The sequence below is a fragment of the Athene cunicularia genome (genome assembly GCF_003259725.1).
Source record: "Athene cunicularia isolate RWA chromosome 1 unlocalized genomic scaffold, athCun1 chr1_part1, whole genome shotgun sequence".
NCBI lineage: Eukaryota > Metazoa > Chordata > Aves > Strigiformes > Strigidae > Athene > Athene cunicularia.
The window spans coordinates 103,539,510-103,562,451 of record NW_020799091.1 but is presented as its reverse complement, the minus strand read 5'-3'; the positions used below and the strand labels follow the sequence as shown (position 1 = coordinate 103,562,451).

The 22,942-nt window shown below is 34.0% G+C and overlaps 1 protein-coding gene across 1 annotated transcript in view; it reads left to right on the top strand.

Moving 5' to 3' along the window:
* NCAM2 (neural cell adhesion molecule 2) overlaps window positions 1–22,942 on the top strand; it is a 151,068-nt gene that overhangs the window by 106,771 nt on the left and 21,355 nt on the right. Inside the window, exon 14 of the mRNA XM_026846708.1 lies at window positions 1,434–1,614. Coding sequence (XP_026702509.1) covers window positions 1,434–1,614 — 181 coding nt within the window. The remainder of the gene's footprint in view (window positions 1–1,433; window positions 1,615–22,942) is intronic.

Sequence of the window (22,942 nt, the reverse complement as noted above, 5' to 3'; positions counted from 1 at the left end):
TCACCTTTCTGCAAATGTATCTGAAAAGATGTTTTACTGTATTTTAATCATTCCCAGGACTATCATGTGTCAGTACCAATTCGAGTTAGAAGAGGCAAGAAAGAGTTTAAGAAAAGGTGAAGTCAGTGTGGAAAAACCATCCCACTCAGTGCTGACAACAAATAAGTTATTGCAGCAGTGCACATAAGGGATTTAGTCTGTCACTCTATTTTCTGAATACTGGAGACAAAAATAAAACAGGCATAAGAAGCATGACTGGGCCCTGAACTGTCTAATTTAGATGCTACTTTCTTTGACACTTGTGTCAGTCAGGAGCAAGATGCTTCAGCAAAGAGCCTAAATATAAGATGCTGAGAATAGTAGTCTGCAGCAACAAGTTTTGCTTCCCTGTATTTGAAGGTTGTTTTTTGATTTTGTTTTTTTTTTTTTCCCCAGAGAGTTTATATCCACTGATTGGGTCTGTGTTGCTAAATGGGTTGGAGAGCCAGGATTTGTCTCTCAGTCATAGTTTTTGCTACTTTATTGTACCTCAGCATTTAGGACTGCATGGATTCTTACTGACTGTTATTGATAGTCCTCTGAACAAGGTTGCTTTTGTGTTTGAGAGTATATATTGGTTTATCCTTTTACCTATTATTTATTTTGTAATTTTCATTTGTACAAAGAATAATTAAATATATTCTGCAATGAAAGGAGCGATTGCAAAGGTAAGCACTCCAAATTTCTGAAAAGCAAGAATTAAGATTACAAATGAAGTCCTCATTTGTTCCATTTGTATAGGTGTCTTAGATAATTATCTGAATTATAAGAACCCTTTTTTTCTGTAGAACACCATCTTAATGATTTACATTTATCCTCTCACCAGTGTGGACATAGGACTGTATACTTTCTCAACTATGTTTATATTGATGCATACAATATGTTTTGCAAAATGTTACTATAGTACCACGTATTGCTACAGTTAGTGTATTTTCATTATATAACTAATGTACAGGTTAAGCTCAGCTTGCATTCATGAACAATTCAAGTTTGGGTTTAATGGCAAGTTTCGTTTATAGAACATTGATCAAAATGTAATTGAAACATTTATACAAAGTAAACATTTTACAGAATTTATTCTTAGAAGCATTTGTAAATAATTATCCTGCAGTTTCCCAAGATAAACATCAGTATTTGAACAAAGTATAAATTGAAGCCAAAAGGTTAAAAGGGATTGCCTACAATATCCCTAAATTCACATTGTGGAAATATGATTAGGAGTGGTCAAAATTACAAAAAGCCTGAGTAGTCAGAACTCCAGAATTAGGTTATTTGAATGTTCATAACCTTTTTAAATGAAACCCCATATTTTTCATGCATCATGTAGAGATACAGTTTAGACAAATAATGCAAGAGGTTTTTGACAATTTAAACTAATATTCCCATCTTTACAGAAAGATAAGGAAGACCAGTGGCTAGAGAAAAAAGTGCAGGGCAGTAGAGACCACATCATCTTAGAGCACCTTCAGTGGACTATGGGTTATGAAGTACAAATTACAGCTGCCAACAGACTGGGTTATTCTGAACCAACATTGTATGAATTCAGCATGCCACCAAAGCCCAACATTATTACAGGTAAGCTAATTTTAGAGTGGTTTTATCTCTGAATTTTTTGCTACTCATAGTACACTAATGTGTGTAGTTGAACATAAGGTAACTGAAGTCTTCCTTAACTGACAAAGCCCAAGTCCCCATACTCTATTATCAGCAAAGACTTGGATTCAAAACCCTTAAATGGGACCATGCTTCATACTTTTCTCTTAGTGATAAAGTAATTTGTAAGTACAGAACAAACATTGAATCTTCAACTGTGATAACAATTAACAAGAAATACAGTGTTTAAGATACACCTGCTATACACTTTTAAGCTGCCTATTTGTCTGTTGTAAGCAACTTAGTTGTTAGAATTCTTGATTTCAGTCCTATCTCTACAGGTGCTTCAAGCTACACATGTAATAAAGGTACTTATTTTAGTGTCTGATTAGGTTAAGTCTTCAAATTGTTTAGATACCGTCTTACTGATTCACCCTAACATGGTGAGCATACAGCCTTCTAGAAGGCCTGTTTACAAGCTTTGAAATCTGTAGAAATGCTGTTTATATGTTTAAGTCTGTAAATACAAAGGTTTGGAATTTTTTTAATGAAAACAGCATAGTAGTTAAGAGTGAGTGTTTTTCAGTAGCTAATTTATCAAGTTTTAATGCTTCCCAATGTAAAGATATTTTTTGATGCAACATTGCAAAATTATTTAATTCTGAATAAACCTAAAATATAGTGGAAATTTCTGATATAATACGGGTAATTTTAATTTTTGTAAAGCAGGTGATATGAGGAAAAGATTTCAAGCTTCTTTATCTAAATTGTGAGGTGATATCTTTAATAATAAATTCCAAATTGGATCAGTCATCACTAGCATTTTAAAATCAGGTGCTACATCCTCTAACATAGTATTTTCTGTATGCCATATATTAAACTATTACATTATTAGAATTAAATTAAAATCATGACAGATAAATATAATGGCCAGTATCTTAAAATGTAATACTTGTGTTTTAATCTGAATGTCTGACTAGCATTAGTAAAGTGGCAATTAAATGAATCATGGACTAGTGTGTCATTGGAAAAGTTTGAAATAACTGACTTAAATTTTCTGTCTGTTGAAAGTTTTCTTCCAATACATTTTCAGAGAAGATGTCTCTAGATCTCTGCAACGTTTTTTAATACTCCATAGCAATTTGTTGATAGTGGAGGCATTGTTACTTGCATTTATAGAAAGGAATGTGCATTTGTAATTCATAAATAGGTTCAGATCCAGTTCTAGTACAAATATTTGGTTTACGCACTTGAATTGCAATAGTGAGAGTTGGTTTGCATCTTGATCAAAATTCGGGGCCTCAGTAGGCCCTGTGTACTTGTTTTTAAACATAGTGCTCTGGAATTGCCATCATTCAGAAATAAAATTTCACTACATGATCAAAAAAGAAAAGGGAAAAAGAAATGTAGGAAAGCTTATTGTCCCAAGGATATAAAAATATTTATCAAGTAGAAAAAGAAATAAAAGCTTATTTAGGTAAATGGAAGCAATAAGCCATTTTTTAATTTTATATATTTGAAACACAAATATTACTTGTTTTTCAATGCAATCTAACTTTAACCTGTTATAATTGTTTAAAGTATTCCAGAGTAGTGCCACAGCTGCTGTAACTGAGAGAAACATAATACGCTTCCATAAATGATAACGTAGGAGGTCTCTGGACATTCCAGTAAAAAGCGGCTTAGTTCATTTAGTTTAGAATATAGATAGATGGTTTTTCTCTGAACACAGTTTTATAGCTATTTAGGGGCCTTTTCCTATCAGTGCTCTCCTATAACCTCTAAGTAGTTGTAAGAAGTCTGTTACACTGTTTAACATGAGGTCTCCTTTATATAAATCATTATTGCACTTATAGTTGTGGAACTAATCAGTTTCCTTGACAGCTGTTTTTGCAAAGCCTGAAAAGAGTGTGAAAATCCCATCATAAGAACATTCTGTAGGCAATTTTTAAAATTATGTCAAAAGACACTTAGAATCAGTGGAACATTAATATTTGTGTTCATAAGTCAGTATGGTTATCTTGGTTTTGAAATGGCATATTATTGCTATTGTGATATTTTAAATACATAACATTATTGCAAAAGTATGAAACTCTTCTTTTAAAACCTGATAGATAATGTGTATTAAACACTTAACTTTGAACAGAATAATTCTTTCTCATATCAGTTAGTCAACTTAGATGATGCACTGCTTTGAGGCTTAGTTATTTGCAGCCTAGGCATCTACACCCAGGTCCAAAGAAGGACATACACAGCAAGAATGAAATTAGATAGAAATCTACCTCACCTATCCTGAACTTGCTTAGCAGCTTCTGATGACTAAGATTCACTTCCGGATTATTTAAATAATTATTAGAAGTTTCTAATACTCCTGAAGGTTTTAATCTATATATGCCCAGACCTATGGCACTTCACCTGAACTGAGTCTTTCTGTCTTGCTCTAAATGCAATTAAAAAACTAGATATCTGTAGATCCTGTGTATGGAATCTCATGGATATTACTTATCCCAAGAGAATTTTAGGATCCCCTAAGTATCATGTTGGTTAACTATACCTAACATACTATTCTGGTGAAAATCTGTGCAAGCTAATGCAATTAATCTGGGAGCTGCAGAGAGATGGAGGAAAGGATACATGTGTTGTCCTTTGATAGGTGCTTACCAGGGAAATGGGAGTTGTCACAAGAAATGAAACTTAGATTCTGATTGCTGCAGAAGGAACCTGCTTCTGTTTTCAAGAGCCATTTGATATAAGGCAGAAGTAGTAATCCCTGGGGGCAGGGGCTGAAAGCCAAAACTCCACCTACATGAGTACACAACCCCGTCAGGCACTGAATCTACAACTCCTGCTTTCTAGGGAAATGTGAGCAAGTACCAGCTCCTGGCTGGCAGTCAGGTTCTGTAATAACACAATATGATGATCCTCCATTAACAGTTTTAGGTCTAGGAAGTAGCTTGAGGATGCAAATTGCTGTCTGGCATCAGTGAGGTGTATAAATGAGACATTCCTTCAAATTTTCACATGGTTGGCCTCAACAGCCTCCAACTATAGATGTATTTGATTTTGTAATTTCTGTTCTTAGGCCTATAACGGTCTCCATGCACTGAATCACTCAAAATTGTGATTAGTTCCTCAGAATTTGTAATCCTTTAAATAAAAATTTCCAGGTTTTCTGAAGGGTGTACCAATGGAACCTTGCACTGACTTTGAGAAATACTCAGTAAACCAACTTCTTAAAACACTTTCCTTAAATAAATGCATATATAAGTATATTAATTTATGTGATACTTTACTGTATATTATATCTATGTATATCTAATTTTACTTCTTACTTTTTTGAGCTATTTTTTGCAGTCATCAATTCTATCTTTGTATTTCACATTTTCCTCAGGCATATGATCATGTATTTAATAATCATGCTTTGAAGAAAGAGTGGTGTAATCTTAAGTGTAGTATTTTATGTATTCCAGAATCTCAGAGGGATGTTAACTGGCAGTACTTGCAGGCAGGTGCAACTCTAACAATGCTTGACTCTGAGTGAAGTCTATCAGATATTAGGTACTGATTTATGATATTTAAAAAATTTTGTTCTGGCTTCCCTATAGTGTTAAGCTTCTTCTAGCCCTGTGAGGAAAAAAAGGTTATTCTCAAAGGAGCAGTGTGCCTTAGCTCTTTAGCAGTGTTAGGACAACACAGACTTACCTCTGCAGACATAACAAACGCTTTGACTAGGTGTCACTGGGAACTGCCAAACTCCATCAGCTTCCAGAGCTGAAACTACAGCCGATTTATGTGGGTCCATTTACCCTTCCTCAGCAGGGCAGATGTAGGGATCCTATGTTTGTACTGTGCAGCTGGTACACAAGCGTCCAAATCAATTGTCATTCTGAACCATTACTATTGCAGCCTAAAAACACATCTATGGTTTTATATTAAATGAACCTTAAAAGAAGAGAAAACGGAAATTTTTAAAAGAGGATACTTTCTGCGAGTGTTAGATATATTTTCAGAAATTAGTGGCAGAAGGTTTATGCAGGTGCCATCTTCCAAAGGCTTTTATCCAGTCAGTGCTGGTTCTCTGTAAATCCAGTAGATACATTAAAAATGGCTGCAAGTTGTGTTTTTTCGTGAGCTTTTTCTTCTTTATTCTAAATTAATAACTTGGGACAATAGTGGGAAAATGAGAAAAGCATTTGGGGATAATAAGAACCCCTTAGACCTATTTTTCTCACTTTGTGATATTGATTGTTTGGGGTTTTCTTAGTTTGCAGTACTGCATGAACTGTCAGAAATATTTTTTTGTTAACATCCCTGAAAAGTTTTAATCCCTTGTGCATCTCATTTACTTTCTGTTCAATGCATGTCTGCCATGCTTAAAATCATACAGTGACAGGCAAAGAGAGACAACCTAATACGTGGTACTTCCTCTCATTGTCATTCACAGCAAGGATGACACTCTTCATGCCAAACATGATTTTTATCAGTAGTTTTTACAAAAATATCACAGTGATGTCAAAGTGAATGAAAAATAAAAATATCTCTTATCAGTGCTTCAGGTATGTGTGTATATATTTGCATTTCAATTTGTGTATGTGTATTTTTTGATGTATTACATAGACAAAATAGGGCTTTGGAGCTATACACAGTGTTTTATCAGAATAGAAGCTACGAAAATGAACTTTTTCATCTAGACACTGAATATTACTTAAGTACAGAAAACCAGAAATATGTCTCCCTGATGCCCACAATTTCCTATCAGGGCAAGTCTTTTAAAAAAAATTTGTTTTCAGTCAAGCAATTTATTGACTTTTTTGTGTAGAAATAGATTCTATATGATCCTCATCTGTGTAGCTGGGGTAGGTTTTTGTTCCTGTCATGTCTTGCTCTTCCTGTCATGTCTTGCTGCCAAACGTCAGACTTTCTTGCTTCACGTGCTCTCCTTGTGTCCCTCATCCCTTCAACCTTGACCTTGGGCTGCAAGAGACTCCCTGGGGCACAGTCTCCCTAGCTCTGAAGAGTGGCATAACCTGCGTTTTCTCTAGAAGGGTTGACTTTACCTTGTCAATGCGTCAGCTAAGAGAAGCCAAAAAGCAGCATTCTTCATTCTTATTCTGTACCCCACCACAAAAGTATGTAAAATTTGTTGACTTATCGTAACTATGAATGAACTTCCAATCGGAATGGTTCTTGTGTCTTCTGAAGCATTTTCCTTAGATTTCAGATCTGTTTGAAATTAGATTTTACCCAATTACAATCAAGCCTCAAGGTCAGGGTATCACATAAAAGCATGCTTGCACGACCAAGGCTTCTGCTGTCATTACCATTAGCCTTCCTTGCCATAAGAGCACATCGCTGGCTTATGTTCAACTTGGTGTCCACCAGGACCCCCAGGGCCTTTTCTGCAAATTGCTTTTCAGCTGGGTAGTCCTCAGCCGTACAGGGTTGTTTCTCCCCAGGGGCAGGACTTAGTACATCCCCTTGTTGAACTTCATAAGGTTCCTGTCAGTCCATTTCTTCAGACTCCTGACTCCTGAGGTCGCTCTGGATGGCAGCACAACCATCTGATGTATCTCTCCTCTGAGATTTGTCTCATCAGCAAAGTTGTTGAGAGTACATTCTGCCTCATTATCCAAATCATTGATGATGTTGAATGGGATTGGACACAGTATTGACCCCTTGGGTATACCGCTAGTCACTGGTCTCTAACTAGACTTCACATCATTTATCAGTACCCTCTGGGCCCAGCCATTCAGCCAGTTTCCAATTCCACCTTACTGTCTGCTTATCCAGCCCATCTATAAACAACTTCTCTATGAGGATCTTCAGTATCAAAAGACTTACTGAAGTCAACGTACACAATATGCAGAGTTGAGAGGAGCCCTCATCTACCAAGCCAGTCATTTCATCACAGAAGGTAACAGGTTACCTTGGTCAAGCATGGCTTTGCCTTTGTGAATCAATGCTGACTATTTCTGATGCAGTAGTTCTTCATGTGCCTAGAAACAGTTTCCAGGACTAGTTGCTCCACCACCTTCCCAGGGATTGAGGTGAGGCTGAGTGGCCTGTAGATATCTGAACTATCCTTCCTGCCCCTTTTAAAGACAGAAGTGATCTTTGCTTCCCCCCTTCCTCAGGGACCTCTACCAGTGTCCATGATAATTCAAAGATTATTGAGAATAGCCTTGCAATTACAGCTTTCTCAGTGCTCATGAGCACATCCCATCAGAGCCGGTGGACTTAAGTATGTCCAGCTTTCTTAACTATTCCCTGACCTGATCCTTGCTCCAGAATTTCCTCACATCTCCAGCACCTTAGATTTCCAAAGGCAATGATATCTCTGTTACGTTAATTTTCCAGGTTTCTGTTTACAGCCTTTCTTCCCATAAGATATTTTCCTTTCTCACTTTCACTTCAGTAGCAATACCAACATTCTTCAGGCCAGGCTGGGTTTCAGTTATATTTGTGATTATTTTTTGTCTCACTACACAATGAGTAACCCATGTGCTTTTGCAGATATTTTTAACTTTAGTCAACAAAATTATAGGTAGTTAACAAGGAAAAGACTGCAGATATTCCCTCTTGAGCATTTTGCAGAACTTCTGATAACAAAAATTAGTCATTAGTGATCATATGTAGCTCAGCTGAAGAGAAGCCCTATCCAGGTACAATGCATTATTTCAGAACAGAGAAACCTTCTGAGGCAGAGTTAGCTATGGGGTAATGTCATCAATTGGCTTCTGGTACTTGTTCTTAGTTCTAGGAAAATTATGTTGCATCATTAGAAGTTAAATTAGGAGAATTGTGGGGATTTGTAGTAATCTTCTTGTTTTGTACTCTTCTTCCATAGAAAAAGCTAGAAAGGCTGTCAGTAGCTATTTGAGCCAGGACTAAAAGTCATTACTTGTGGCTTTTAAATTGCCTTTTCTCCAGAAAAAGACTGTATAATTGTATTATGTACTGCTTCTTCAAGAAGAACATTTGGCCTGATTTTCAACCTATGGCTTGTGACCACGCTGCTTGTCCATCTATGTGTGTATGTATACCTGCACAAATAGCCATCAATTTGTGTATTCTAATAAATTTTTTATTCATTTGACAATTTCACTGAATTTACCAGAGAACAGAGGCTTAAAAAATAATAAATTCCTGTAAACTTTTTTAAGTATTTGAGCATAGAAGTAAAATTCTTTGTAGCTTAGTAAGGAAATATTGTAGTAGAAGTTTTCACACTTTTAACAATCAGAATTATTGGGGAAAAAATATTTGTAACTTTCTGACCTTTGTGATCCTTGCACCAGCTTAGATAGCAACAATACATTTAAACCAAGAAGGAAAGAGGAAAAAAAAAGCACAGAAGGAGTTTGAAGATATTTTCAAAGGCAAAATTTCCATTCTAAGGATCAGAAATTTTAAGACCATAATGGGTGCCTCTTTTCACAACTTTGTGCATTACAAGATTCCTTAGTCTATCTCTACAGCTTTTAGTAGTTAGGTTTTTAGTTAAATCTGAAATTAAGAACAAAATGCAGCAGTCAAAAGGAAAGGTTTGAGGATATTAGTATCCTTGCAGTTCTGATCATATTCCCAAGGCAAGGAAGAGCTGCAGCATTACTCTTATGAAGTTACCTGCATCCTTTTCTCAGAAGCTGAAGGATATTGTTATTCCAAACAGAACTTGAAAAATGAAGACTTTTGTCCAACATTTTTTGAGATCATAATTCTGACCTAAAAGTCTAAATCAAAGTCTTCAGCATGTATTGTTTTATTGGAAGAATAATTATTTTATTTTCTGAAGTTCTGAAGGGGATAGAGAGATTAAATGCATCTTTGAGATCTCATTGTTTGAGAATAGGAGGTAATAGAAATCACACCAATCTGATAAATTAATATCCAAAACTTCAGAAATGTTACAGCCTCCACAAAACATATTCGCTTTTGTTTTGAAAACCAGTACTAGAAATTTTTAAGTAAAAGCCATTTCTCATCAGATCTTGGACATGAACATTGGTGTAAGTGGGTAGGGCATGTTCTTGCTGTAGACTAAAAACAGCCGTGTTTGCTCCATTCCCTGCAATGACTAATGGATTTTACATGAAAAGAGAGAGACATCAGTTACTAAAATTGATTTAGTACTTATTAGAACTTATTTAATATGAATCAGTGTCAAAAAAATCCTTAAAATACCAGTACCATCAGAGATGTTCATAGGAAAAAAAAAAAAAAAAATTAAAAAAAAAAAAAAAAAAATCCCCCATGAAATGTAATTCTTACAAAACAGCTGCCACAGGAATTAACTAGCGTTGAATACTAGAAAGCAGTGGGAAAAAAAATAGTCAAAAAACTACTCTGTATTCATGGAACTTCTTCTTTAATAGGAATTGATTTTTTTTTTTTTCTTTTACTTCGTGAATTTAAGTTTGCTTATCTCTTTAAATGCTATGAGGAAAAAAAAAGGAAATCATCATAGATGTTGTGTTGGAATGCAGTGGTAGGCCACACATTACAAGTATGGTACTCTTATTCACCTAGAATATTTGTTATAAGTAATTGCTAGCATAATGTTATTTTGTAATTTAAAAACCGCTAAGTGCCAATTAAAAGATTAAATTGTTAGCTTTATTCTCTAAAAAATATTTAAAAGCTGTGTTATTAAAATAACTGTGGAATTGTAATATGTCAAAGATTTTTTGCTATGAATATAAGGACCAAACTATTTAAGTTTTAATAATAAGAACTGGTTTTGAATTTTGAACAGCTTGAACAGTCATAATTTATTTTAAAATGTGTATCATTGAAAACACCACAGTAGAAATATGTGTGAGGATGGGGTAAAGTCCATAATAGCTCTTAGTTTATTTATATTGCTGTCTCTTCTACTTGGTAGTTACGTACACTCAAATGTATATTTGTGAAAAAACAGAGACGTTCGTGTTATAAGATGATAGTGCATTGGTTAAACTTTATGCATCCACATCCCAAAGGCAAATTTCCCACCAGAACATATTGACAAAACAACAGCTCTGTGATTTAAGCTAGATTTGAGGTGCATTGCAAAAAACATCTAAAAGATTAAAATCCTAAAACCTAAAAATCCTTTGATTTTGGATAGCACTTAAATTCTGCATGTCTTGATCACATAATTGTGGAGATAATGATTTATCCACCACTTGCCTTTCTCTTCAGACTGAGCTCTCTAGAATAAGAGGCACACCACAATATACTTGTGCTAAGATGTCACAAATCATCCTCTACACTGATTTTAATATTAAATAAATTATTTTAAAGCTTAAATAATTATAATAAGGAACTGATATAATACAATTTAAATGAAAAATGGGGGGCTTAACATTTTTCATGTACTTCAATTACAATTTCTTAAAATTCACTTTTTAAAATAAATTAAGATGTAACCAAGGTTATTGCTCATACTACACAAGATTTTCTACATTTAAATTTCTTTTGAAGTCTCTTTTGAAACAGTAGCATAACACTGATATTAGTCACTATCCATATAATTACTATGTCACTTTATCTGAAAAAAAAAAAGTCATTAATATCCAGTCAAGGAGATTAAGATGTTTAAACATACGCTGTAATGCATAAACTTGACTGTTTTATCTGCCAACAAGTGAACTTTCAATAATAATATTATAGAAAAAATATATATGCAATCTTCAAATATTGCTCTGGATTGCATCCAGACATACTGTGAGAACTTGCATGTCTAAGAAGTTGCATGTTTTGAAAAGCAAATTTGTTTTGTTCCCACCCTAATTTAAAAGTCTATATCTAATTACCCTGCTGCATGTGCTAATCTCATTGGTCATTCATAATTCAAGTGGAGTTATGTCCACATTATTGATGACGGTTTGGACAGTGGTCTGTGCTGCTCCCCTACAATAATTCAGGAACAAGATAAACTTAGTAAGAAGCAGCAGCTAGTTTATCTCTTCTTTATCTCCAGGCGTGATGGGAACCTTCTTTCTATGTAATTATATTGTAACTGGGTCTTTTTACATTTTCTCCTTTCAGCCTATGGGCTGCTGTTTATTGTTGCTTCGAATATTCAGTATTTTTGATAGATGTTCCGTTGTAGTTTCCTGAGTTTCAAGTATCTCCAGCATGGAAGACACATGAAAGATTGTACTTAGGTTGGGCATGGCTGAATAATTTTGAATCTTGAGGAGAAATAAGAGAGTTGGTTGCACACTTCAGGTTAAGTGCTTAAATAAATTCTTTTAAAGTTAGACCAAAGAGTTTACCATTTTGGCTACTGTGGAGAACCACATGCTGCTGCTATTAAGGTACACCTTTTCTATGATTGGAGTACTTTATTATCCAAATTTGTCCAGAGCACTTCAATGGTTACCATTTCATCCACACTTTAATCAAAATTTGATGTTTCTATTAGAGTAATATCTTTCAAGTGATTGTCTTTGGCACAATGTAAATATTAAATTAATTCTTTTTTTCTCTTTTTTCTTTCTGTCACTTTCCTCCTTTTGATAATTTATTTTTCATGTTTCATCGACTTTTTTACTTTTTTCTCAAATTTAATTCTTTTTCACGCTCTTGATTTTTCTGTAATGATTCTTATCCACACAGATAGATGCTGTGAAGCTACTAGACGTGAAAATGGAGGCCAGTCCCTGCAGCTGAATGCTGCTGATTTCTCTTTCATTGTAGTCATAAGTTTCTGGTGCATGTTTTGATGCTGTTGATAAGGCAAGCAATATGTTTTCTTCATTTCCCTCTTAATTTTATAATTACAGGAAAATAAACACAGGCCTATATAAAAAATTGTCCTTTTTTATAGCTCTTCTAAACTTTCCATTTGTAGTTAAGATCCTAGATAGTGTAATTACTTCAGTCTGTGAATGCAAAATTCTTCATCTGGCTTTCTGGAAACCTTGTAAGTTCTGTGACAAATTCAACAGATGATGCTTGGCTCTTCTGTATGACAGAACTTGGAGAACGTGACTCACTGAATTTGATTAATGTGATTTGATTCTATTTTCTGAACTATATTTTGATTATAAGAAATCTATGCATAGATCTTACCATTGTGAGTCACATGGTTTTCCAGGTGAACCATCAGTTGGTCTTTCACGAAAATATTTTGATTCTGTATTAATCCTTTTCACAGAGCTATGCTTATACTAGCTCCTTCCCTGATGTACTTAAAACTTTATGCTTAATATAGATGTTTTGAATTTTCCAGTGGATTTTACCAAACATTTCTTCCCTAAATTATAATCTATGAATTGCTTTAGTTCATATTTTTCATATACTTTTTCTGTGCCTCTCTGCAGCCAGGCCTCAGAACATAAAATAGGTCCCTGCCCACCAAACTCACTTCTTGTGACTGTAACACTGCCACATTCCATTTAATGGCATTTGGTTTTTGGACGTGAAGCTCTGGGGGGCTCAATTTTGACCTTTAAAAAGAATGGGAAATGTAGTATCCCCTATTTTACATGTTAAAGGAATGGCTTACAAACTCTGCAGCTAGAAGAGTGTATGCAAAACTTCAGAAAAAAAGTTAATTTAGAGCAGGAGTCCAGATAGACATTTTACTGCATATATTTGATTTTAGAATTTATGTAGTTGACTAAGTTTATGATTGATTTCTCTGTTGCATACAGAATAACCCAAGAAGGCTTTAAATATTTATTTAAAGATACTTCTCTTCAGATAGTTACTAAAAATCACAAAGATAATAAATTAACATTATATGTTGATATTTTTTCCCCTTATAATTAATTTCTTTTGGGGTTTAATATCATTATCATATAACTTTGAAATTAAGTGGTAAAGTTTAAGTACTTATGTATCTTCACCCATGTAAGGGATATTCTTATTTCTTAGAAATAGGGATTATGGTCAGTTTTGCCAGTTACAATTTATTCTTGGAATTCTTTAAAACATCAATAACAAAACCTCTTCTCATATTAGAAAACTGGGTTATATAACAATCATATTAGAAAACTGGGTTATGTCACAAGTAAGGTGTCTTCAGAATGCATGTGTGTAAATTTGAAGACTATTTATTAATAGAAATACTTTTTTTTAAAAAAAATCTACATATTTAGCATAACAAAATCGCTGAATTCAAGCAAATGCCGTTCTAAAAAAGTTGGCTTCATTGTGATCTGCAGAAAATCTCTCACTGTGTTAAGTGGGGCCACTATTTCATCCACATTGTTTGCCACAGTGTTCAATCACTTTAACCTAATACCATGTCATTACTCTGAAATTAATTATATTGACATGTGCCTGGCATAGTATGGTGAAGAAATAGAATTTCTGTTCTACCTTTGGGTTCCCAGTCAGAGTCATTTGGGTGAAAGCCTGTGTTTCTATGCACAAACAATATAAATACATGCACTGAATTTGTTATTTAGTTTTATAAGTGTGATTCTTATAAAAATATTTGTTTAATGCTTAAGTGCTTATTTAACCTACAGACAATAATTGATGAAGGATAGGGATCTACTTACTCTCTACTTATGATCAGAGAACTGACATTTGGCAAATGTATATTATGTAGATGTTGCTTATATTCCTGAGGGGAAAACAAAACCAACCCTGGCTAAGTCTGGCCTCATTCTAAGCCTCTGAAAATTTCAGTTCACATCTGGTCAGCCGTGAATACTTTGGTGTCCACTGGGTGTGCTGCTTGCACAAGCACACCTCAGTCTGCTCCTAGGAGTTCTTTCTTGATTTGCAGGAGCACAGTGGTGCAAAACTCTGAGGCTCCTTGTTGGACCAGGGGAGTAGTAGATTTTTTTGAGAGGCTGTCTGCAGTCATGTCCCTTCTGCATTCTGATCCCATGGTAAAATAGGGACTGGTTGCATATAAGGAAACAGAATTTTCTCTTGTGCACACTAAAGAGATAGAGTGCTCTTATGAAAAATAAAATTAAAACAAAAATAAATTAAAACAAAACAAACAAAACAAAACAAACTCATACCAACAAATTGCAGAAACAAATCACAGCTAGGAAGCACCTGTGACTGTATTAAAAGGTCTTGAGAAAAACTTGGATGATCTCATAGAATGAAACATTAAAATAAGGTGTCATTAAGGTATTCTCTTATTTTGAAGCATTTTCCTAAGTTCCTAAAATTGGAAACCTTAAAGCTGCTCTACTAAACATTTCCTTACATATTTTATCTGTCATACACTAGTCTCTGTTCTTACTTTTTTAATAAAGCAAGACTGAAGACTACTACAGGTATGTATAAATGTAGAAAAATGAAAATTTCTACATAATTTTCCTACTCTGATTAGACATATGAAGTCCTCTTTACCAGTTATAAATTTATTATCTCAGCAAGTCATTCTAACGTTGTAGATAAGTATATAAGAAGACAAGATAGGAACTAGGGCACAGAGAATGATTGACTGTGAACTCTCCAAACATATTGTGAAAGAGCTAATGAAAAGCCTTGAGGAATTTTAGAAGCTAAATATACATTATAAATGACAAGTTGGCTTTTATCCTCAGTGTCACAATGCCAATGGGATAAAGAGAAAAATTCAGATCATTTATCCTTTTTCCAGCTGATAGTAGCTTCAGCTGGAAACTACATAAATTTCCCCTGTTAAATGAGAGAAATTTTAGGTCTGCTCCAAGTTATACTGTTCTGCATTATGCATTTTTGGGGTTATCAGTTACTTTGAATATGATCCTTTTCTTTTGGCCCTACTCTTCCCATCAAAGTCCAAAGAGGATGAGTTAAGCCAGTATTATAGGGATTCTGTGACAGCAGAGCCAGACAGTTCTGGGCAGTGTCCCAAAACCTCTGTAATGAGAAAGAAAAAGAGGAAGATAATAATGTCCTTAGGTTGTCATGTATCTCCTGAGATGAATAACTAATACAGTTTTGTTTGTATTTCTCTTTAAGAAAGTTTCATAATCCTATCTTTAAAAACAATGAGAGCAATATTATGTTAAAATATTTTGTACAATCTGTGGGAAGATACAGAAGATTTTAAAATCCTGTCTTCCTCCAGATGAGAATGAGGAAAAATTGAAAGGAGACATTTGCAAATTAAATTATAATCGGTAGGTAAAGACCGAACAGCTTTAAAATTGTGGTTTAAACTGTATTAAAATGATAAATATGTCTTCATATATTGAATTTAATATTCTGCTGTCATTAGTATTTAAATGTTAGATAAGTAAATTTGTTCTTTAAATGTAGTAATTATAAAAGGGATTTTAGGTCTTGTGATTGACAGTGTAAAATGTTACCATTTTTTCAACATTGTCATATATTTTGAAATGCTAGTATTCAACTGTCTGTAAGACTGAAGTCCTAAAATATTCTATGCTGATCTTATGCCTTAAATCCAAATTGGTGGCACAGAAACTTGAAAGCGGTAATGATTATTCTGTGATATAGCAGTACATCTGTAAGGAACAGTATTTTTTAAATGTTTCAATTTACAACCTTTTGAATCTAAGGCTAGCTTCTTTCCTAATCAGATTTTACTTGTTGTCTTCCTTGTTTCCAGAGTTTTGATAAGTTCCTAACATTTACAAATTATTCATGAATCAAAGTATTTATGTAATACAACCTCAGATGTGTTCCTTCATTTATTACAATAATTAGAATATAAATTGCTATCTAGCTAAACAGGAAAAATATTGCCCTGAAAAAGACACCTATACTACATACATTGGAAATAAAATATATCTATCTGTGTGGTTTTATGAGGTGTACAAAACATATTATTACCAAGCAACAAAATATCATTCCATTTAATCTTGTGATGAAAATATAAGGCCAAGCACTGACATAGAAAATATGATGTGTATATGAAAATAGATATTTAAAAGATAAACAGACATAGTGGTTTGATCGCATAAGTAACTGTATGACCAATACTCAACTGGATTCCTGAGCCATATATTATCTTTCCAGTATGCAAACCTCATCACTAATTTTAATAGCTCCACTCACATGTGTATGCAAATGTAAAGTTAACTAAATAAGCCTAAAAAAACCCTTCTTCTTTTTTTTTTTTTTTTTTTTTTTTTTTTTTGAAAGAGGTAACGGAGATGTATACATTGTTGTATACTCATATATACATGTTGTATACTTGTTGTCATTGTGCTAATAGTCTCCAGTCTTCTACCCATCGTCCAATATGTTGTTGATTTCTAATTGCTCATTTTTCCAGGATTTTTAGAAAAGGAAAAAAAAATATTTTAGGAAGTATTTTCAAGTATATCAAGACAAATGTAGCTTCTGAGGTCCGTAATGACATCACTGAAAACTGCTTCATCTAGAGCTCATTGGAGCTTATCACATTGTACTTCATCCATCCCTTTTCTCCAGGCATATAAGGAATCTCACTTTTCCTTTGGTACACATTTATCGGACATAATGTATAAGTGATGGAAACTCACAGGGAAAATTCTATTCCTTCTAATGCCAGTGAAAACATCCTAATAAAGCCAGTGGTGTCAAATATCAAGTGTAGAGAATCTAGCTCCTTTTCCTGTTTATAAACAGTAGGTGTATGGAAGCTGTATGCTTGAGAGCTATGTTCAGTTTTGATGTTATACAAGAACTAAATCAAGCAACTGAGGTAGGAATATCCATTTTTCTTCATTTAAATATATTCTAGATTCCTGGGAAAATGTAGTAGTAATTCTGCCACCATAGTCACATTGTGTTGTATGATAAACTTATTAATAGCTCTGTATATTTATTTTACATTTAACATTTTTGTACTTGCAATTTCTAGTGAATATTTTCATATCACTTTAATTATAATACATGTTAAATGAGCTGTAATATAAGCAAAGTAAGTCTTACTGAGTGTATGTTTCCAACAGAACTACGTTTGAAAATATATACAATGTACTGAAAACTACTTTTGTGAAAAATATTGCAAGCACTGCAGTTTCTGTAAGGTGTTGTTTTTTTTTAAAAAAAAAAAAAAAAAAGTATGAAAGGCAAGAAAAAAATCTGGGTTTAAACTAGTTTAATTTGTGAAACAATTACATTTTTTTTCATCTCATTCACATTTTACTGTCATTTTGCTCCACTGATTTCTTTCATGCATGCAGTACTTGCTCATATCTCTGCTTTCTCCCTGAAGAATGTGTGCATAGTGTAAATGTAATGTCCCTCGTCATCTTTCCAAAACCAGTGTCAAGAAATGTATGTAACTTTGTGCATCTTTCATCTGTTGTTCAGTTCATTTTAGTTTATGCAAATTCTGTCTTCATTTTTGTAATAAAGAAAACTGACTTAAAGCATTTCTATCTGTATTTTCCTTATTACTGATAAGTGCTGTTTTTCTTGTATTATCTACAATATATATTTTCTAACTGAATGGATTTTTTAATGGATCAATATTTTTGTTTCAACAGTAAACCTCAATGTTTTATCCAATAGTGAATATAAAATAAAAACAAACAAACAAAACAAAACACACAAACCTCCCCCCAAAAAACCCAAACAAACAAACAAAAATCATTAAAATTAGAATTTCTCAATTTTTAGTTTGGTTCATATTAGGTGACCACCCATGGCTGCCATGCTACTCCACTAATGGAGCAAGTATGTAAAATGTTTGTATAAATACACAGCCTGAGCACTTGATCCATACTGATTTAATCTGCCTTCTTGAAACAGTGGCATCACAAAAGGTAGATGTTTTAATACTGGGAAAAACTATATTGGTACACAACACTTTTATACCAAGTGCAACTCTGCTGACACTTGCAGTTGTACCCGTGTAACTGTTTCAAGTAAAATCTTGGTCCGTATACTGGCTGAACTATAATATCCAAATTCTCCTTTTGCAGCTAATGTGATAAAATAGTTATACATTTAAAATATTATTCCAAATAATACTTCTCAAAACTGTTGTGTCTGCTTTTATGCATGTCTTAAAGAGTTAAAAGAAAGTGCTTTCAAACCTATAATATTTTATCAAACCAGACACAATCCCAAGTCTGACTTTTTTTCAGGTCTCCTGACTACAGTACTCTGGTTACAGCTGTCACCCAGTATAAAGATACAAAAATATCTCAAGGTCTCTGTCATGTGTGCAGTGTGATTTTGAATTCTCCTAAATAAAGCAATTGAAATAATTTATCCTTTTATGTAATAACAGTACTAAAGCCACATGTAAGTGTATGTTTTCAATATCTATGTCAATCTTAATTAATGTACACAGGTTCTTAGAAATTCCTCCAGGAGACACGTTCAGTAAATCTGCTGTCAGTTTGAATGGAGGAAACTGAGACACAGAATCGTACTCATTTCCCCAAGGCTTTCTAAAAGCAAGGTGCAGAGCTGTTGCCACAAACTCCACAAAGCTGCCATCATTGCCCAACCTTTCCCCTCTCAATGTACAGGAGGGCTGCCCTTCTCTAGGGCTTCCCATAGAAGTAGGCAATGGTAAAAAATACCCTTTACTATGGTGACTGCGTAGATAGATGAAAGATGGAGCTGTAGCTACCTGATAACTCTTTAGGCAAATTAGAAATACTTCTGAAGGCTGCTAAAGGATATTTTGATGATCCCAGGAATAAGTTCTTAAAACTTTGCTTAAAAAATAATAAACCACGACTCCAAATAACATTTTCACAACCCAGCACACTTTTTCTAGTTAACATGACATTCTTTCCTTTCCCCTCTTAACCCTCAGTGTACATAGACAAGACGTTGACAGAAACACTTGAGCTGCTATTTTTATTACATTTGTTTTATTTAGCTATTTCATTTATGTCTTAAGACACCTTCATATGAAAACTGCTGTAAAGGGCCATAAGAATAAATCAGAAATCAAGTCCTACCTACTCAGTACCCAGAAAAAGTCATAATAAAAGAAATTTTGATGTAAAATTTAGAGGAAAAAAGTAATTTCAGAAAACTTGTTGACAAGAGGATCACTGCCATAATTAAAGAAGCCCCCTCACTCGGATAAGTATCAGAAAAGCATAATATTTCTGATAGATACCATTTTAGACATGGTTATTTCAGTAGCTCCTATCTCAATAATTGATAATCCTGGTGACACTGCAGACTCCCTTGACTCTGAACGCCCAATCCCTCCTGTGTGTCACTGTCTCTGGTATACAGCCACTTCCCTGTGGCTCCTCTTACTGCCAGTGAAACCATTGAAACTCCACTGCAGATTTCATTGAGATGGTAGATAATGATGATGTGTCGTTAATGGGTACAAGAAAGTTAGAGGAAATCCTCTCTTTAGTTAGTTACATCAGGATTACTAATACTGTCCCCCTATTTTTCAAAGCTGTCTGTCAAGCATATGTGTCAGAACACATTACTCGCTTGTGTAGTACAGAACACGTATCCTCATGTGCTTGTACACTCCCCTTCAGCAGTATCTGTCCTAGCAGAAAGTTAGAGGACAAATCACTGGGGAAGAAAATGTTAACATCTTTTTTATATTAAGGAACAGGATAAAAAAGAATATTATTTACTGGCATGGTCTCTTTTGCATCATACATTCCCCCAGTAACTGCTGTACAGAATAATAATTTTTTAAAAGTTGAAGCTGCAACTGTATTGATTTGTTTATTTCATTTGAAGGTAGACATGTAGCTACTGGGCACTTACCTGGCTCAAAAGCCAAGTTTTGTTGGTTTAAGTTGCTAAAAGCAGCTCATGCAGCTCTCACTGTGGCAGCCAAATTATTGGAACTTGTTTGAGTAGGATGGGAGTGATGCCTGCTTATTTACTCCTTTCTGCTTGCCATAATTTTTATGTCAGTAAGGAATAGGATGCTTACTAATCAGAAGCTCTTGTACAAAGCTAAGAAATGATTCATCTACTAATGAATATAGTCTTCCAGCATCATACCATACTCGCTAAAAAAGCTATGTACATGAGACTCAAGATAGGGTTTATTCTGGGTACCTGTAACTTTGTAAGTTTTGGTCGGTGTCACACAGTCCTTGCATTCTGATCACCCACAATAAAGAAGCTGGAGCACACAACAGCTCCATTTAAACACCTATTGGTCATTTCCTGTGGCAGAATAAAGGAGAAGATGCTTGGACAAGCAGTTAGCAAAGTTATACAAATACCACAATTTAGATATATCCATTTTCAATACAAAAAAAATGCAAAGCATTAAAAGGCAGTGAAATACAGATATCAGACATAGTTATTTTTAGAAGAGGAATGACTTTTTTAGTTGACAAATTATTTCCACTTATTATGTACAAATTTAAATGTACTCATATCCCCAAAGGAAAAAAAAAAAAATGCATTTCAAAGCATCTGGAAACAAATGAGTAATTGCAATGATTAAAATTAAGAACCTTCCTTTCAGCATTTGCAATACCCTGCCTCCAAAACTGACCGTATAGTATTTGTATACATTTTTATATCTGAGATGGACCTGTATTATAGATGCATGTTACCTGTCTGGAATTCTATAACATTTCTGGTAGTCCTTTTCATTTTGCCATTGTTGTTTTTTCTCATGATGTGTTTGAATGTGTATCCTTTTTTTTTTCCCCTCTCCCAATCTTTATCTTGGCAGTGCTTGTTCTAGCAATGGTCTTGGCCTTCCACCATTATAGTATTAATTGGCATAAATCCTTGTACAACTGTTTAATTTTTTGGTTCTACATTATGATTGTTTGGCTGCTCATCAGTAGGTACTAAATTTTAAGATCTATGTTTTCTATCTTTTTAGAGGTTTTGAATAAGTATATACATTATGTAAGTCTTTGATTCTAGGAAAAGTTCCAGATCAGATGTAAAATCAAAGGCAACATTCATAGGCAGTGCAGAAATACCCATCATGGTTAGACAGCCTTTCTAAGAGTCCATACAGCAGGGCAAGTTCAAGAAGATAATAACATTATGCTTTCTTTTTTTCTGCCACTACCCAGTGTAGTATTTTCAAATTCATCCTCTAGCTCATCACTTTCAACTACTTTAACTCAAGAGCAGCTCATAGTTTAGCTTTAGACTGACCTGAAAGAAAGGACAAACTTATGCATAATATCCCTGCACACTCATTCGCATCCATTCAAATGTACCTGCCAGGTGCTACCCTATGAACATAGGAAAGTGTTTAATATCACTGCTTTTTCTCCTTAAAAATGTGAATGACTGTAAAAGTTTAAAGGCTATGTGACATTATCTATGTTTCATCTTTTCTTTAATTCGTGACTGCTAAAGAGGAGGGGAAGGGAAGAAAGACACAAAAAGGTGCTAACTTGCCTTTTTTTTTTTTTTTCAACAAAACTTAGAATCACTGAATGGTTGAGGTTGGAAGGGACTGATGAAAGTCATCTTGTCCAAACAGTCTGTTCAAGCAGAGTGCTTTCTATAAAGCTTGCAATTATTATTTATTGTACAAACAACAGAATATATACAATGTGTTTCTGTAAGAGTACAGAGAAATTCTGTCACATCAAAGCACATGCATTCATGTAACTTCAGTCTGAATATATGAATGTTTCATACTAAGTTCCTGTCTCTTTGTGCAGAAGCAATAACTTCAGTTTTCCATGTGCAAAGTTCACCTGTACACTTTGTGTACATATGTAGATGGTGGCTCTCTCTTTAGACCTGCTTCCCTTTAGAGTATCTGATACTGACTTCTTAAAGCAATTCACTCTGAATTTAGATTTGAGGCCCCAGAAAATCTATCTTTCCAGTTAGTTCTCTTCACCGGGAAATTCTGTTTTACTTGCCAAAGCTCTTCATTGCTCTTTCCCATTCAAATAATGATTTGAAAGTTCAATTATTTTATTAGAAGTTACAAATACAACTTATTGAATTAGAGAGAACTCGAAAATTGCCAGTACTTTTCATGACATTTATAGAATTTATATTGCTTCAATTTTTTTATTGTATTTCTGGAAGTTTTGTAAACTTATTTCCATAAGTATGCATTGATAAGCACTTATCTGAAGAAGTGGATGAATGAAGTGACTTTGTTTAAAGTTGACATTTCCCTTCATTATCATAGCAAAGTGTATTATATTATTTATGCCACATTCTATATTAAAAAAGCATATTAGTTTAACTCTAGCATATTTTTGACAAATTATAATTAAAACTTATTCAGAACTATGGCACTTACAATTTCTTTTTTTCAAACAATATTTTTAAAGGCTACACTATGATTAGATTACAATAAAACTTTTCACAAAATTGTAAGAACTAGTTCCCTCACATTAACATTGATTTCTTATGATTTAGAATAAGTGTGTTTTCAACTAGAAAAAAAGATATATAATGTATAAAGTCTTTATTGTTGTAGAGCACAAAGTGGAACTAGTATTTTGAA